Raw genomic sequence first — 15,710 nt, forward strand, 5'->3', positions numbered from 1 at the left:
TCTGCTGTGTAAAACATAAAAATAGAATGCAATTATTTGCAAATCATGGAAATCCTATATATATATATATATATATATATATATATATATATATATATATATATTTTTTTTAATATATATATAAAACGTAGAAATTAGTCTTTTGCTGGGAAATACACCACTTGTATTGTTCATACGAGCTACACCTGGGACGTCAATAACTAACATCGTGCCATATTTTTCAGTATCCTCACTCATGAGGATATTGATGAATTGTTTTGATAAATTTGGGTACTTTCTGTTTGTGAATTTGTCTGTATAATAAAAGAAAATTACATGTCAGCTTGCAGATATGAAATTTATCTTCTCATGTTGAAAAACTCATATTATTCATGCAAAATACATCACAGATCTGAGTGACATATTTTACGATATTTCATTCCAGTGACGTCACTCCCAGTGTTTTCCCGCTGACTGGATGTGCAGTGTCAAAATTAAAATTCTTTTGAATAACTTGTGTATTTTTTTGTGGATGTGTCTGTATAATATAAAGAATATTTCGCAGTCACGTGAAAATATGAAGTTTATCTTCTCCTTTATCTTCTCATGAAATATGCATTCACCACTTGAAGATTAAATACATACTGTATCTTCATGCAACCATGTAATATCCTCATATATGCATGGATTATTATATATTACAAAATCATTTTAAATTTAATGACAACCACAGTTTCAAAAAAGTTGGGATGGGGCAGGGGCAACAAAAGACTGGAAAAGTAATTGACAACAAGTCAGTAACATGATTGTATATGAAAAGAGCATCCCAGAGACGCAGAGTCTCTCAGAAGTAAAGATGGGGAGGGGTTCACCGCTCTGTGAAAGACTGTGTGAGTAAACAGTGCAACAATTTAAGAATAAAGTTCCTTAATGTAAAATTGCAAAGAATTTTGGGATCACATCATCTGTGGTACATAATATCATTCAAAGATTCAGAGAATCTGGAGAAAGCTCTGTATGCAAGAGACAAGGCTGAAAACTGACATTGGATGCCTGTGATCTTCAGGCCTTGAGGTGGCACTGCTTTAAAAGCAGACACGTGTCTGTAGTGGAAATCACTGCATGGGCTCAGGAACACTTCAGAAAACCATCACCTGTGAAAGCGGTTCATTACTGCATCCACAAATGCAAGTTAAAACCATATATAAACAATATCCAGAAACACCGCCACCTTCTCTGGGCCCGAGCTCTTTTACGATGGACTGAGGCGAAGTGGAAAATTGTCCCAAGGTCTGACAAAGAATTTTAAATTATTTTTTGGAAATCACGGACACTGCGTCCTCCAGGTGAAAGCGGAGAGGGACCCTCCAGCTTGCTATCAGTACACAGTTTAAAAGCCTGCATCTATGATGGTATGAGGGTGCGACCCTCCCTTGGTAAAATTTTCTATAGATTTCTATAGAAAAAAAATCTATAAAAATTCTATAAAATTTCTAAATGAAATTTTATAGAATTTTTATAGACTTTTTGTAGAAATTTTATAGTTTTAATAGAAATTTTATAGTTTTAATAGAAATGTTATAGAGATTATACATAGAAATCTTATAGAATTCCTATAGAAACTCAACAGAACGATTGGTTCTTGAGAATGGTTTATATTTCGTATCTGAACATTTAAAGCATAAGAAACAAGAAAGAAATAATTCCTGCCAGACATGGTCAGATTGGGACCCTGCAGTTAGTGGTTGCAGTGTGTAAAAATGAATCTCATCTCATTATCTCTAGCCGCTTTATCCTTCTACAGGGTCGCAGGCAAGCTGGAGCCTATCCCAGCTGACTACGGGCGAAAGGCAGGGTACACCCTGGACAAGTCGCCAGGTCATCACAGGGCTGACACATAGACACAGACAACCATTCACACCTACAGTCAATTTAGAGTCACCAGTCAACCTAACCTGACCTGCATGTCTTTGGACTGTGGGGGAAACCGGAGCACCTGGAGGAAACCCACGCGGACACGGGGAGAACATGCAAACTCCACACAGAAAGGCCCTCGCCGGCCCCGGGGCTCGAACCCAGGACCTTCTTGCTGTGAGGCGACAGCGCTAACCACTACACCACCGTGCCGCCCGTAAAAATGAATGTGAAGATGATATATGTAACTGTAAAAAATAATTGTACTGTATATTTCGACGTTTAACATCTACTCGAATAATGTTTCAATTAAATACAGGTATATATAAAGTTAAGGGGCATCAAATTAGAGAGGTTGAAATCACTAATGAATTGATAGCATGTAATTTATCTGATATAGCAAATAAGTATATTTACATGAAAATACCAAGAAAGATGTTTGTTTCACTTCTTCCAAATGCCATTGAGCTTGACTGAAAATTAATGTATAGCATATATCAGCGTTTATTTTGGAAGTACATTTATTAAATTATGTCTTAAACTGTAATTTACATTTGGATCAATTGAGTTGTTGATCAGAAGTGTTATTATGTGAGATAAAGTAAATGAAATAAAGAACATTTTTATTGGAGATAAGTACTAAAGTTGTTCTTTGGATGCAAGGCCTTTTGTCTCAGACTGGAATTTCTGTAGGGTCTTTAAAATCCACCAAGTTGTGTTTTTATGGAAATAACCATTATGAAATTTATAAAATTCTGTTGGCCCTAATAAAGTAGAGCTTCTATAGAACTCTGTATCAATTCTATAGAAATCGTTTTCTATAGACTACTATTTATATAGAATTCTGTTGAGATTCTATAGAAGTTGTTTTCTATAGAGTACAACTTCTATAGAGATTGTATAGAAAGAGGGGTTTCTATAGGATTTTCTATAGAGTTTCTATAGAATTCTAAAAAACATTTTGACAAGGGCTGTAGAACAGGATAAAGCGGCTAGAGATAATGAGATGAGATGAAAATCTTTTATTCAAATAAGGAATCACTTATCCCAGCTTTTTATTGAAGAGTTGGTATGTGGACACGTTGTTATTTAAGCATTAGCATATTAGCACAAAGCATATTTACAGGATAGGTGTAAGGATGAGGAATCTGTTGTGGTTGTGTATGGAGAGTACATGGGACAGATAAGCATCAGACATTTCAGTAACTCTATAACTAACAGGTTCACTAGTTATCTCCAATTTGTAAGAAAGAGTTATATTCTTAATTATTGCAGACATCTGGGACAAGCATGCAAACATACAGATAGGCAAAGATAGACACACAAAGAAGCGACTAACTTGCTGAAATATTTTTGCAACAGAGTTATGGGACAACAATTGATCAAGGACTGTGATGTCGCCCGGTATGGCGTAGCCGGGGCCCCACCCTGGAGCCAGGCCCGGGGTTGGGGCTCGTATGCGAGCTCTTGGTGGCCAGGCCTTTGCCCACGGGGCCTGGCCGGGCTCAGCCCAAAGCGGTGATGTGGGCCCGACCTCCTGTGGGTTCACTACCCACAGAGGTAGCCGTAGGGGGCTGGTGTAGTATGGATTGGGTGGCAGTCGAAGGCAGGGGCCTCAACGACCTGATCCCAGAACACAGCGGCTAGCTGTTGGGACATGGAATGTCACTTCGCTGGGGGGGGAAAGAGCCTGAGCTTGTGTGGGAGGTTGAGAGGTACCGGCTAGAGATAGTTGGGCTCACCTCCACACACAGCTTGGGCTCTGGAACCCAGCTCCTCGAGAAGGGCTGGACTCTCCACTTCTCTGGAGTCGCCCATGGTGAGCGGCGGCGGGCTGGTGTGGGCTTGCTTATAGCTCCCCAGCTCAAAGAAGCGATTAACTTGCTTGCTTATAGCTCCCCAGCTCAGCCGCCATGTGTTGGAGTTTACCCCAGTGAACGAGAGGGTCGCCTCTCTGCGCTTTCAGATTCGGGGAGAGGGCTCTTGCTGTTGTTTGTGCCTATGGGCTGAATAGCAGTATAGAGTATCCGGCCTTCTTGGAGTCCCTGGGAGAGGTACTGAGAGGTGCTCAGACTGGGGACTCCATTGTTCTACTGGGGGACTTCAACACTCACGTGGGCGACGACAGTGACACCTGGAGGGGCATGATTGGAAGAAACGGCCTCCCCAATCTGAACCCGAGTAGTGTTTTGTTATTGGACTTCTGTGCTAGTCATGGTTTGTCCATAATGAACACCATGTTTGAGCATAGGGGTGTCCATAAGTGCACGTGGCACCAGGACACCTTAGGTCGGAGGTTGCTGATCGACTTTGTTGTCATTTCATCGGATCTCCGGCCCTATGTCTTGGACACTCGGGTAAAGAGAGGGGCTGAGCTGTCAACTGATCACCACCTGGTGGTGAGTTGGATCCGCTGGCGGAGGAGGAAGCTGGACAGACCTAGCAGGCCCAAACGTATGGTGAGGGTCTGCTGGGAATGTCTGGCCAAGCACTCTGTCGGGGAGGTCTTTAACTCCCACCTCCAGGAGAGCTTCTCCCAGCTTCCGAGGGAGGCGGGGGACATTGAGTCTGAGTGGACCATGTTCTCTGCCTCCATTGTTGACGCAGCTGTTCAGAGCTGTGGCCGCAAGGTCTCCAGTGCCTGTCGTGGCGGCAATCCCCGAACCCGGTGGTGGACACCGGAAGTAAGGGATGCCGTCAAGCTGAAGAAGGAGTCCTATCGGGCCATGTTGGCCTCCAGGACTCCTTTTTTTTTGTGATCAACATTTTATTGATTTTCAACAAGGAGGTGGGGGGGTCACAGACATATTAAATAGCACTGTGTACAGCAATAGTGAAGTATCAAAAGCAAAACAAGCAAAAACAAAGACATAAAAAAGGATTAGTGTGTGAGTGTACATTATCGTCTCATCCAAGAAATTATATCGGATGAGAAGTTTTCCCAGGCTTCTACGGTAGCAGGTCGGGCTTTATTCAGTCTTGCAGTAGTAAGTTCAAGATTAACAATTCTAAGAAGGCTTTGTATCCAGAATGACTTCATACAGATATCAGGAGTAAACCAGTGTTTTGTAATTGTTTTCTTTGCAGATGTGAACCCAGCAAATAACATTTTACATTGAATTTGTTTTAGAGAGATGTCAGAGGTATCATTAAGGAGACAGAAACCAGGATTAGGAATATAAGAAATGCCAAGTATTTCAGATAACACAGAATTTACATGGGTCCAGAGGTTAGATATGATTGGACAATTCCAAAACATATGTAAAAATGTTCCAGGTGAGGTGTTATTGCATATGTGACAGTCATATGAAGCCTGTAGTTTCATCTGGAATCTCTTATAGGGTGTGGTGTATGCTCTGTGAATGGTTTTAAAGTGAATAAGTTGATGAGCTAAATTCTGAGAGGTTAAACTTAAATTCGACCACACAGTATCCCAGTCTACATTCACATCTAATTCTCCCAGTTCCCTATTCCAAATAGATTCAATTGACAGAGGCTTTAGACTATGTTCAGTTAGTTTTCTGTATATTAAGGAGACAGACGATCTACCAAATATAGGCAAGATCCATTCTAGCATGGGATGAGAGGGAAGGGGAGAATCCCAGGGAACACCATATGCTTTTAAGGCTGATCTTAGCTGAAAGTAAGCAAAGTAAGAAGATGCTGGGAGAGAGAAGCGTGTCCTTAAGTCCTGAATAGAGCAAAGACCTTGAGCATCATATATATCACCAAGCATGTTTATTCCAAGTGATGACCAAGAGGGTTGAATAAATGGTTGGTTACCACATAATAAATTAAAGTTGTGCCATAGTAGCGTATTCTTACAGAATTTATATGGGCCACCCATCCATCTTTCTGCCCTCTTCCATACCTATACAGAATTAGCAATAATAGGTCCGAATTTATTAAGTGCTTTAGTATGTATTGGTAACAAAATTTGCAATGAAATTTTGTTTGGTGTACACTTGTTGCATACTGAATGACAATAAAGGAAGTCTTAGGGTAGTATCTCACTGGACTGCGACAGCCCACGACTAGTTGGAGACACAACAATTGCAATAAAATATGCGAATTAGCGACAATTTTCACTTGGAATCACACTGAATTGATATTCGCATATTTTACTGCAATTGTTGTGTCTCCAACTAGTTGCAGGCTGTCGCAGCCTGGCTTTCCCTCAGCAGGCAGGGAAGTAGAGGAAGCCTCACGGAAACTGACTTGAGAAGGGTTCGCGACGGCTTTGCGACACCAGCGACGCATTTGCGGCTATTTTGAAAGAAATTTTGTCGCACAAATTTTTTAAAAGTTCAAAATTTCAGCGACGAAGGAGCTACACTTTGCGACTCATGCGAGGAAATTGAGAAGCCCCGTGAATGTTTCAAGACACTTTTGAAACTGTCTCGCGAATGACGTTTGCAATTTGTCGCAAGCTGTCGCAGCCCAGTGAGATACTAGCTTAAAGTGCATATCACGGGTAAATTCAGGAGCAAGATCAATGTAATTCTCCTATTTTAAATTAAGCTTTGGTCAAATATCTGTCACATTCTGCATTCTCTGCAATTTTTTTACCTTGTGCAATACCAGAAAAATTCAGTTGAAATCAAGCCATTTGAGCCGAATTGGTCCACCTCTGAAAAAACTTAGCATTTGGATTTCCCGGCAAACATTGATTTTCGTGACGTTGCATGTGGGACGCCTCACTCTGAATCCTACATCAGCGCTGGTTTGTTTATGAGAAAACGACCTGGTGGTTTTCTGCAAATTTCTTCAACGCTATTGCGTAATTATTAAAATGGTTAACAGATGTATCGTAGGAGGGTGTAGCAACACCAATCATGATGGGATTAGTACTCATCGTTTTCCAAAAGACCAGACAATGAGAGAGAAATGGGAGTGCTTGGTCTACACAGGCTGTGCACTGAAACCGTGCAAAGCTCTTGCAGCCTGCTGGCGCTTCTGCAGGTGACATCACAAATCTGGCTCCAGACTCCCTTGACGTGTTATATTATTTTATTTTTTTCTGCTGTAGACAGATGGCCTTGTGCAAAATTACCCTTCTGGATGAGTGTGTAAAGGGACATACTTTATTATATAAAAAAAAAACAACAAAAAATGAAATTGGTCCAGAATATGTGGTTTCAGGGCTCTTTTTATGCGCAAAGTTCCCCTGCATAATTAACTATGAAACAGCAGCCTACAAACATTACAAGTCCAGATTTATGAATTTATATCTAAACTTGTCTATTAATATATCGATTTAGGCACTGCCTAAAAGCGGAGCTCCCATCTGTTTCTGGGTTGTAGAATTTTCTTATATCATAGCCAGTCTCTTTTGTTTTATTTCTTTACTGGCTAGCACTGGCCACTAGGCGGCGTGTATGACTGGTAATTACTAACACTGGCCACTAGGCGGTGTGTATGACTATAATTACTAACAGTGACCACTAGGCGGTGTGTATGACTGGTAATTACTAACAGTGACCACTAGGCGGTGTGTCTCATCTCATCTCATCTCATCTCATTATCTGTAGCCGCTTTATCCTGTTCTACAGGGTCGCAGGCAAGCTGGAGCCTATCCCAGCTGACTACGGGTGAAAGGCGGGGTACACCCTGGACAAGTCGCCAGGTCATCACAGGGCTGACACATATGCCGCTTTTCCACTACAAACGCGGCTGAGTTGGGCTGAGCCGTGCCGTGCTGAGTTGGGCTGAGTCGAGCTGAGTGGGGCTGTTGGAGTTGCATTTCGACTACAACCGCGCTGAACCGTGCTGGCTGGAAGTGGGTGGACACATTGGGTGGAGTTAGCGAAAGTGGGTGGACGTCACGTGATGTCATTAGGCGGCGTAAACAGTGACATCAGTGACCTTTTAAGCGGTAGTCTCACAACCCGGATAGTAAACAATAAACATGGAGGACATGGAGTCGTTAGTGTTGCTGGTCTTGGTTCTGTGGCTTGTTGTCACCGACAACGCCAACAGATACTGGCAAGAGCGTATAGATGAGGCGAGGCGCATAAGGCTTCAGAAATTCTCGTAATTCGTAATTCTTCTACTTCCGGTTTTACGGTGTTTACAGATCCCAGCGTGCTCGCGGGGCGTGTGTGGGAGTGTGAGGACACTCCTCCTCACCACTCAGTGCACAGGGGAGTGTCTGCTCATGCCCCCAGCCTCACTCGGCTCGCTTTGGCTCGCTTCAGCCCTACTTCAAAACGGTGCGAGCTTTAGGGGCTAAGCAGGGCTGAAGCGAGCTGAGTTGTGCTGTTCTTTGGTAGTCGAAACGCGAGCCGTGTCGGGCTGAAGTGAGCTGAAGCGAGCTGAAGTGAGCTGAAAAAGGGTAATGGAAAAGGGCCATTAGACACAGACAACCATTCACACTCACATTCACACCTACGGTCAATTTAGAGTCACCAGTTAACCTAACCTGCATGTCTTTGGACTGTGGGGGAAACCGGAGCACCCGGAGGAAACCCACGCGGACACGGGGAGAACATGCAAACTCCACACAGAAAGGCCCTCGCCGGCCCCGGGGCTCGAACCCAGGACCTTCTTGCTGTGAGGCGACAGCGCTAACCACTAGGCGGTGTGTATGACTGGTAATTACTAACAATGACCACTAGGCGGTGTGTATGACTGGTGGTACACGGACAAACCACAAAAAATCGACTCGATGGGTTTACCATTTTTTCTTAGGTATGGTGCTCCGCTATTACCAAAAACAAGACTTGGAAAATTTTGCAAAGTAGCCTCTAAATATAAACAAATACCGCCTGACTACATGTATCTCTCTCTCTCTCGCCTTCCTTCCCATATTACGCCACTAGGGGGCAGAAGCGGAGAATGTCCTGGTGTTTTCCCCGCAGTTCTTCTATGGTTCATGCTCCTTCCGGTCTCACTTCCTCTTTTAAAGATGGCGGTCCACGGCCCTGTTGTGAAAATTCACCCGGTGGTTCTCGCTTCAATCGCGGACTCTTATGAGCGCAGGAATGAAGGAGCGAGTCGTGTGATCGGCACGTTATTAGGTGACGGCTTTAAAACTGGGTTTGGATTGTGTCTGATTTTTCAGTTGTTTGCTGTATAAGTCCATTCATCTTGGAGGCTAATGCTAAATTAACGTGTCTCTTGAGATGGACATGTGACTGGGTTATAGTGTTGTTTCTATAGACCTGGTGTATATAGATATCCTTTTTCTTTGTACAGGAACGATAGATAAACACTCTGTAGAGGTCACCAACTGCTTCTCTGTTCCGCATAATGAGTCTGAAGATGAGGTAAGGACGCTGATCATTATGGCTAGCGGTTTGTTTTTAACGCTGTGGCTGGAAGAGACAACATCTCGGTCTGAAACAGCAGTGTTAGATTTTCCACACAGTAAAGTACACAAGGTTTAAAATGTATATTCCTGCTAAAACGCACACAGTCAGTGCTCTTGCTATGTCCAAATCTGTACCAATTAAACTGGCTAGACTTTGTTTTGGTATTTTTTCACTCAGGGTACACATGTGGAGAAATTTTTTTTAAAGTCAAGTTTCTTGTATTAAACTTTTATATATTCACATTAGTGTCATCAGATCACCACAGAGAACACTTTTTTTTAAAAATTTTGTTTCCATGTTGATTCTTTATGCCTTTTTGGTCCATTTTAGGGCTGTTTTGGCATGTTATACTGTTCCACTGTACACAACTATATAACATCATACAAACCCCCACATTTCTAGTGCGTTTTGTGCTATACGATTGATATATGAAATGATAATATAGTATCGCTGCTTAATTTAATATATGCATATAAAGGAGTCATTTATCACCTGGCAAAAATTTTGCGGTCCTTTTAATAATGTGTCCGTCGTTATGCCGGATGACGTTTTTGGTCAGTGTTCTCAAAAAGGAACCCAAAAATTCAGTCACTGATTCTTTTAATGGTATCCATTTTGGTAGTTTCAATCTCTGTATATGTCGGAATAATGCACAGAAAAAAATGTGTTGACTGTAAAGGCCAATTTATGCTGACAACCCAGTCCTTGCAGATGGTGTCGCAGACAGTGTCTGCGTAGCCCCCCCACCTTCGCAGACGCTCTGCGCGCACCTCCCAAAAATAGTGACCACCGCAGAAGCGTCGCAGACAAGAGGGCTCTGATTGGTCCACTCTACATCCGCTGTACACGCACTTCCGCTTCCCTACTTTCCCGGTTTGTTTTGTTTTCACGACCGCCATTTTTAAAAACACGAGCGAAGATGGAGCAGCACGAAGAGCGGTTGATCGAGGAAGTGAGAAAGTACGTACATCTATATGACTCCAGTTCTAGTCATTATAAGTAACCGGAGGATAAACACTCCACTAACCACACCCACCAACTACTCCTAGCGATTTCGCAACTTCGCGCCCCCTTGCGTTGTGGCAGTGAATAACATCGCGCACGCCTATTACTCCCCGCTCAGTGATAAATTACAACTGTCTGCGAAAAGCTATCTGCGAAAGCCTTGTCGCAAGAGCATGCAGAGGCCTTAAGGCAGCGACACCTTTCAGCGTTGATTGAAAATGTTCACTGAGATAATGGAAAAAGCAATGTAGTCTCCGTAGTCCTCTCTTAACTCGGGGTTTAATCAGGGTTAAGGAATTTCCCATAATGTTTTTATAATTACCATGAGAAGTAAAGGTATAAAAATGCCTTTAGTCATTACAGACTCGAAGTAATTGCACTGAGTGTTGGTTTAATTGAGAAATGTAGTCTCCGTAGCCCCCAATTCTTCGTTAGGTGTTTCTTCATTAGAAAAGATATTTATTCCTGTGCTCATTGCCATACAAATTGTATTTCATAATATTTCCAATAAAATATATCTAGTTATACCTTTTTTTTTTTTTAATTCTCTGGAAAAAAAATGTACACTGATGTAGTCTCCGTAGCCCCCACCAATGGAGCACTTGCATGTGACGTCACAGCCGATCCAGATTGTGACAGACGCCATCTTGTCGGTCAAACGCCATATTTCCGCCTTATACTTCTGCTTCTGCCTTTTCTTCTGGAAAACCCTACTATATACAATTCTACTACAACGGCTGCGGCTACAAGCTCTCCCTACCTGTGCACGTTTTTTGTGTGTATTTTTGCGTGTTGTTCGTCTGTACCGGACTTCAATATCCACTGCAACCGTATGGACTTACTGGACATTGGTTTCCAGCAGAAAATGACGGTTTGTAGCGATTTCCATCGCTTGCACAACATTCCGGACGAGATAGCGAGACCAGCGGGGTCTCCGTGGATTGTTATCGGAAGCAAAGCGAAGGAGGCGTCGTCGGGAGCGGAAGCAAAAGCGAGGCTGCAGGCAGAGCCGGCCTGTTGACTAAGCTCAGAAAACAGCCACTCAAATCTCCACTGCTAAGCCTCTACCTCTCCAATGCCAGATCCATGGTAAACAAGACGGACGATTTGGAATTACAGCTGGAATTACCTTATTCTATTCTATAATCGGCTGGTCAGTGCTATACTCAATACTTAAGTGACTTACCCGTCCAATGAGGATTATTTTCTTGTTTACAAGATGCCACATCTGAGTCGCTGACAAATCCTGAATTTCTGTAAAGATAACTGTCCAGAGATTTATAAGCATGCAGTGCTTCCCCACTGAACAGCGAGGGAAAGTTAATGAGGTAATTATACACGTCTGGGTATTCCGCTGGCAGTTCCATATCCACTGACACGGTCATGAAAACTCCGTCCGGTAAGCCATAAGGGTCACTAATCTGTAGGTCGTTTATTTTAGACACATATCTAGTTACCTGCTCATTAGAAAAATGAGCCGTGTAGTCCGTCGGTTGAAATTGATCCATTCTGTACACGAGTGCAGCAGTATTCAGCTGTGTTTTTTACTGACAAGATGGCGGCTGTGTACTTTCCAGTCACGTGACTGCAAGATCTCTATTCACCGAAATGGTGGTCTTGATCAACAGGCCATATCTTCTGAATCAGATGAGGATACCTCATGAAATTTTCACACTGTAATATTAAGAGATATGTGGAAACAAAATGCACTGACTAAAAATCTGGAAACTAAACTTTCAAAAAGTGACCATTTTGGAACAGAAATGTGTATCCTGAGTGAAAAAATGCCATTTGTAAGTTCAATTTTGGGTTCTAAATAAACTGACACTTTGGTTTAAAGTGTTTATTGTGAAACAGTGCAATGGCTGCATTGTTTCCGATAACTCCTGAAGGTTTTCTAAACAGTTTGTTAAATTTTGTGTATTTGAACAGTGATGTGTGACAAAATGTGTCTGACATCATTTTCTCCTCAATATTCCAGGTGGCAGTGGACATGGAGTTTGCAAAGAACATGTATGAGCTTCATAAGAAGGTTTCTCCCAGTGAAGTTATCATTGGCTGGTGAGTAAAGTTCTGTGATGTGTGTTTTCCAAAAAGTTATTTTGTGTTTCAGTTACATTTACTGTTTTGTGTGCAGGTATGCCACAGGATATGACATCACAGAACATTCTGTATTAATTCATGAGTATTATAGTCGAGAAGCTCAGAACCCCATCCACCTGACTGTGGATACAGCGCTGCAGAGCAATAAAATGAACATTCGGGCCTATGTCAGGTCAGCATTGTTACTATTCTAGTACTGTAGAATAGTGTGTCATACTCATGTGGTGTCCCCTGCTTCCTTTTTTTTTTAATTGGTTGGTTGGTGTCTCAGTGCACAGATGGGAGTTCCAGGGAAAACTCTTGGCGTGATGTTCACACCCTTAACAGTGAAGTACATTTACTACGACACAGAGCGCATCGGAAGTGAGTTATGGAAATTTAATTGTGTTATAGCAGTTTTCCTCTCAGGACAGATTCTTAGACACATCTCGACTCTCTTTATTTGATTCAATGTTAATGCAAATAGCTCCATTTTGTGTGTTTTTGAATAAGAAATTTAATGTAAAGGAAGTTATAATTTAAAAAAAAAATTTTGGCCTCAAATCTAAACCAGTTTTATGGTGAAATGTAAAGAGTAGTTTAGCAAGTGCACCATGTGTACATTAGAAACTAGTTAAGCTGATGACGAATAAGCTCAGACCTGTGTCCTCTCTTTATAAAGTCACTGTGTGACCAAAGTGATCTCAATTGAAAGGACAAAAAGAACTGTGTACTGAGTGCTGGCAGATATTTTGGGAATACAGCAAACATGTTATATCCAGAGTTGAAGGGAAAACCTTTTTTTTTCTGTACATTCAGGATATCGTGTTAATATAAATAAGTGTAAGACTTTATCAATCGTTACAACAGCCTGTTTAATCCGGCATTTAATCCTGTGGATTTAAACACACTGGTGTTATTTTTGTGCCTCATTCCTGAGCGCAGTGAGACTCGCCTTGAGTCACTCGCACTGCTGAATACAGAGGAGTTAAAACGCTTCAGAAACGCTGTTGGTGAAAATTATAAATTGAATTATGTGAAGTTTCATTTACCCAGTAAATTTGTTTCAAAACATCTTGTCCACATTATTTTCTGTTTATTATTCCTACAGTGAAATATGGAGCTTGCATTCCGCTCTTCTATAATGTGTAAATTCGTGTGTGTGTGTGTGTGAGAGAGAGAGATGCGATAATGCCTCCAGATATTTTCACATTCTGTACTAGTGAGAATATTTTTCAGTGTACCTTTTAAACACACACATGTTAACCTTTTCTGGGAATGTTCTAACTGCTCCAGTGTTCATGGTTCTGTCTAGTTGATCTCCTGCAGAGGACTCGTGCGTCTCCCAGTCGCACCAACGGTCTGACCTCAGACTTGTCTCAGGTGGCCAGTTCAGCTGGACGCATTCAAGAAATGCTCACCATAGTCCTGGCATACATCGAGGATGTGCTGGTGAGTGTGTGCTGCTGTTAAAGTTAAACTCCACCCTGAAACCCAGTAAATCTGTTTTTATATTATAGAAATATTTGTCGTGTTTAGTGCAGGGTGTCCGTGGAGTCTAAAATTACACATTTTCAATTTTAGGCCTAAAAAAGTCTAAAATACAGAGATATTTTGCACTGTTGGTCTAAAATCTCATTTGGGTAATTTAAGACCTAGGTTACGTGCAGAATATAGATGTACGATAGATGTAAAAATTATCTGTCCATTTCCCGTCCATCACCCACGTCGGTCTGGTTTTTTTTTTTTTTTCTTTTTTTCTTTACGGTAGCAGTTATGGTCCGTGTAGTTCTGTATAAGATGTCACTGTTAGCGGAATGCACAATAAAACTACAGACGTGAAACGCAAATATGTAGTGTCGTCACCGGATGTAAGCAAGCAGTCTGGTCTGTATGCGCTGTATGTGCAGGGATGCAAACAGCGCACCTTTTGGTGGATGCCGCCTTTTTCACGGCTGAATCGGGCAGATCCGATTTTTTTTTTTTTGGGGGGGGGGGGGGGCGTTGGAGTGTCTGATTATAATTTCAAAGTAAATTCTGTATTAAAATTACTTAAGCAAATCCGTTACAGTCCATGAAACATAGGAAGTATCTGATAGATCTGAAAGTCAAAAGGGATAGTCTCCATAAAGTCATTGGCAGCCTTGGCAAAGACGCAGACGTGTTGGCGGAGGAAGCAGAGGGCAAGGCTGGGAGCAAAATGGCCCAGCTCCTCTCTAAATCAAATGCTCTGAGGAGGGCTGCTAAAGACAAACTCTCTCAGCTTAAGGATCTGGAGGCTGAAATTGCTACCAAAAGTGCAGAGCTAAGAAGCATGTAGTGCTACGCACTACTCACACTCACTCGTCCGTGCTCTCTCTCGTTATCCCCATCTGAACATATTAAATGTTTTGTTTGATTCAGTGTATTATTCAGCAGTTGAAGTAGAGAGGCATTATGTTGGAAAAAAAAAACTGAAAATGATGTGCGATAGTCACTTGGCTACGCATTTATTTCAATGACAATAAATGTCATTTGAATGCAATCTGGGTGTGTTTTTTCTTACTTTTAATACTTCGTGAAGGTCTTAAATTTAACCCATGATGGCCTAAAAAAGGTCTAAAAAAAGTCTAAAATTGCACTTGTTAAAACCTGCAGACACCCTGTTAGTGGGTCTGGTGCTCATCTGTGGGGTGTTGATGGCGGTATCAGTGCGAGAGATGAAGTGTTTTGAGCAGAGTGTACAGATGAAGTGAGAGCTGGTAAAGTACTAAAGCACTGCTGCATCACTCTGTTTAGGTAGGGATGAAGTGAGTGTGAAATCCTCCTGCACCTCTATCAGAGTGGCATTATGGGTAATGTAGGAAATTTAACCAAATCGAAAATACACCCTGAGAAGTTCAGTTAAAAAAAAAAAGTCATCTCAGATTATAAAAGAAATCTAGGATGCTGTTGAAGGTTACATGTTAGACATTTTAATATTTGTTCAGGGTGGAGTTTTCTTTTGAATAAACTTGTTTGCTCTTTGAGGTCAGATTTTAATTAAGATGCAAATGAACTGAAGTGATTTTACACACGGTGTGTTCTGTTTTTGTTTGGCATCAGTCTGGAAAGGTGATGGCAGATAACAGTGTTGGGCGTTATCTAATGGATCTGGTCAACAAAGTACCCAAGATCTCAGCAGAGGACTTTGAGAGCATGCTCAACTCCAACATTAATGTAAGTGCCTCTTTATGGTCTGTGAAGCTTCATGATTTTTATTTTGGGGTTTTTCTTTTGTTCATTGTGGTTACTTTATCACCTGGGTTTTTTCTTTTCCCCCTTCTCTGCAGGACCTGCTGATGGTCACATACCTGTCGAATCTCACTCAAGCTCAGATTGCTCTTAATGAGAAACTTGTTGTTCTGTAATTGAAAAATAAACGTTTATCATTCCAAG

At 41.8% G+C, this 15,710-nt stretch overlaps 1 protein-coding gene across 1 annotated transcript; it reads left to right on the forward strand.

Moving 5' to 3' along the window:
• Window positions 1-8,773: 8,773 nt before the first annotated feature.
• eif3f (eukaryotic translation initiation factor 3, subunit F) lies at window positions 8,774-15,709 on the forward strand. Its single transcript, XM_060898595.1, has 8 exons — window positions 8,774-8,912; window positions 9,091-9,161; window positions 12,193-12,272; window positions 12,349-12,486; window positions 12,586-12,677; window positions 13,609-13,745; window positions 15,378-15,491; window positions 15,605-15,709. Exons 1-8 carry the CDS (start codon window positions 8,801-8,803, stop codon window positions 15,680-15,682), a joined length of 822 nt encoding a protein of 273 aa, XP_060754578.1. The 5' UTR covers window positions 8,774-8,800; the 3' UTR covers window positions 15,683-15,709.
• The last annotated feature ends 1 nt before the right edge of the window (window position 15,710 follows it).

The sequence above is a fragment of the Neoarius graeffei genome, chromosome 18, assembly GCF_027579695.1.
Source record: "Neoarius graeffei isolate fNeoGra1 chromosome 18, fNeoGra1.pri, whole genome shotgun sequence".
Lineage (NCBI taxonomy): Eukaryota > Metazoa > Chordata > Actinopteri > Siluriformes > Ariidae > Neoarius > Neoarius graeffei.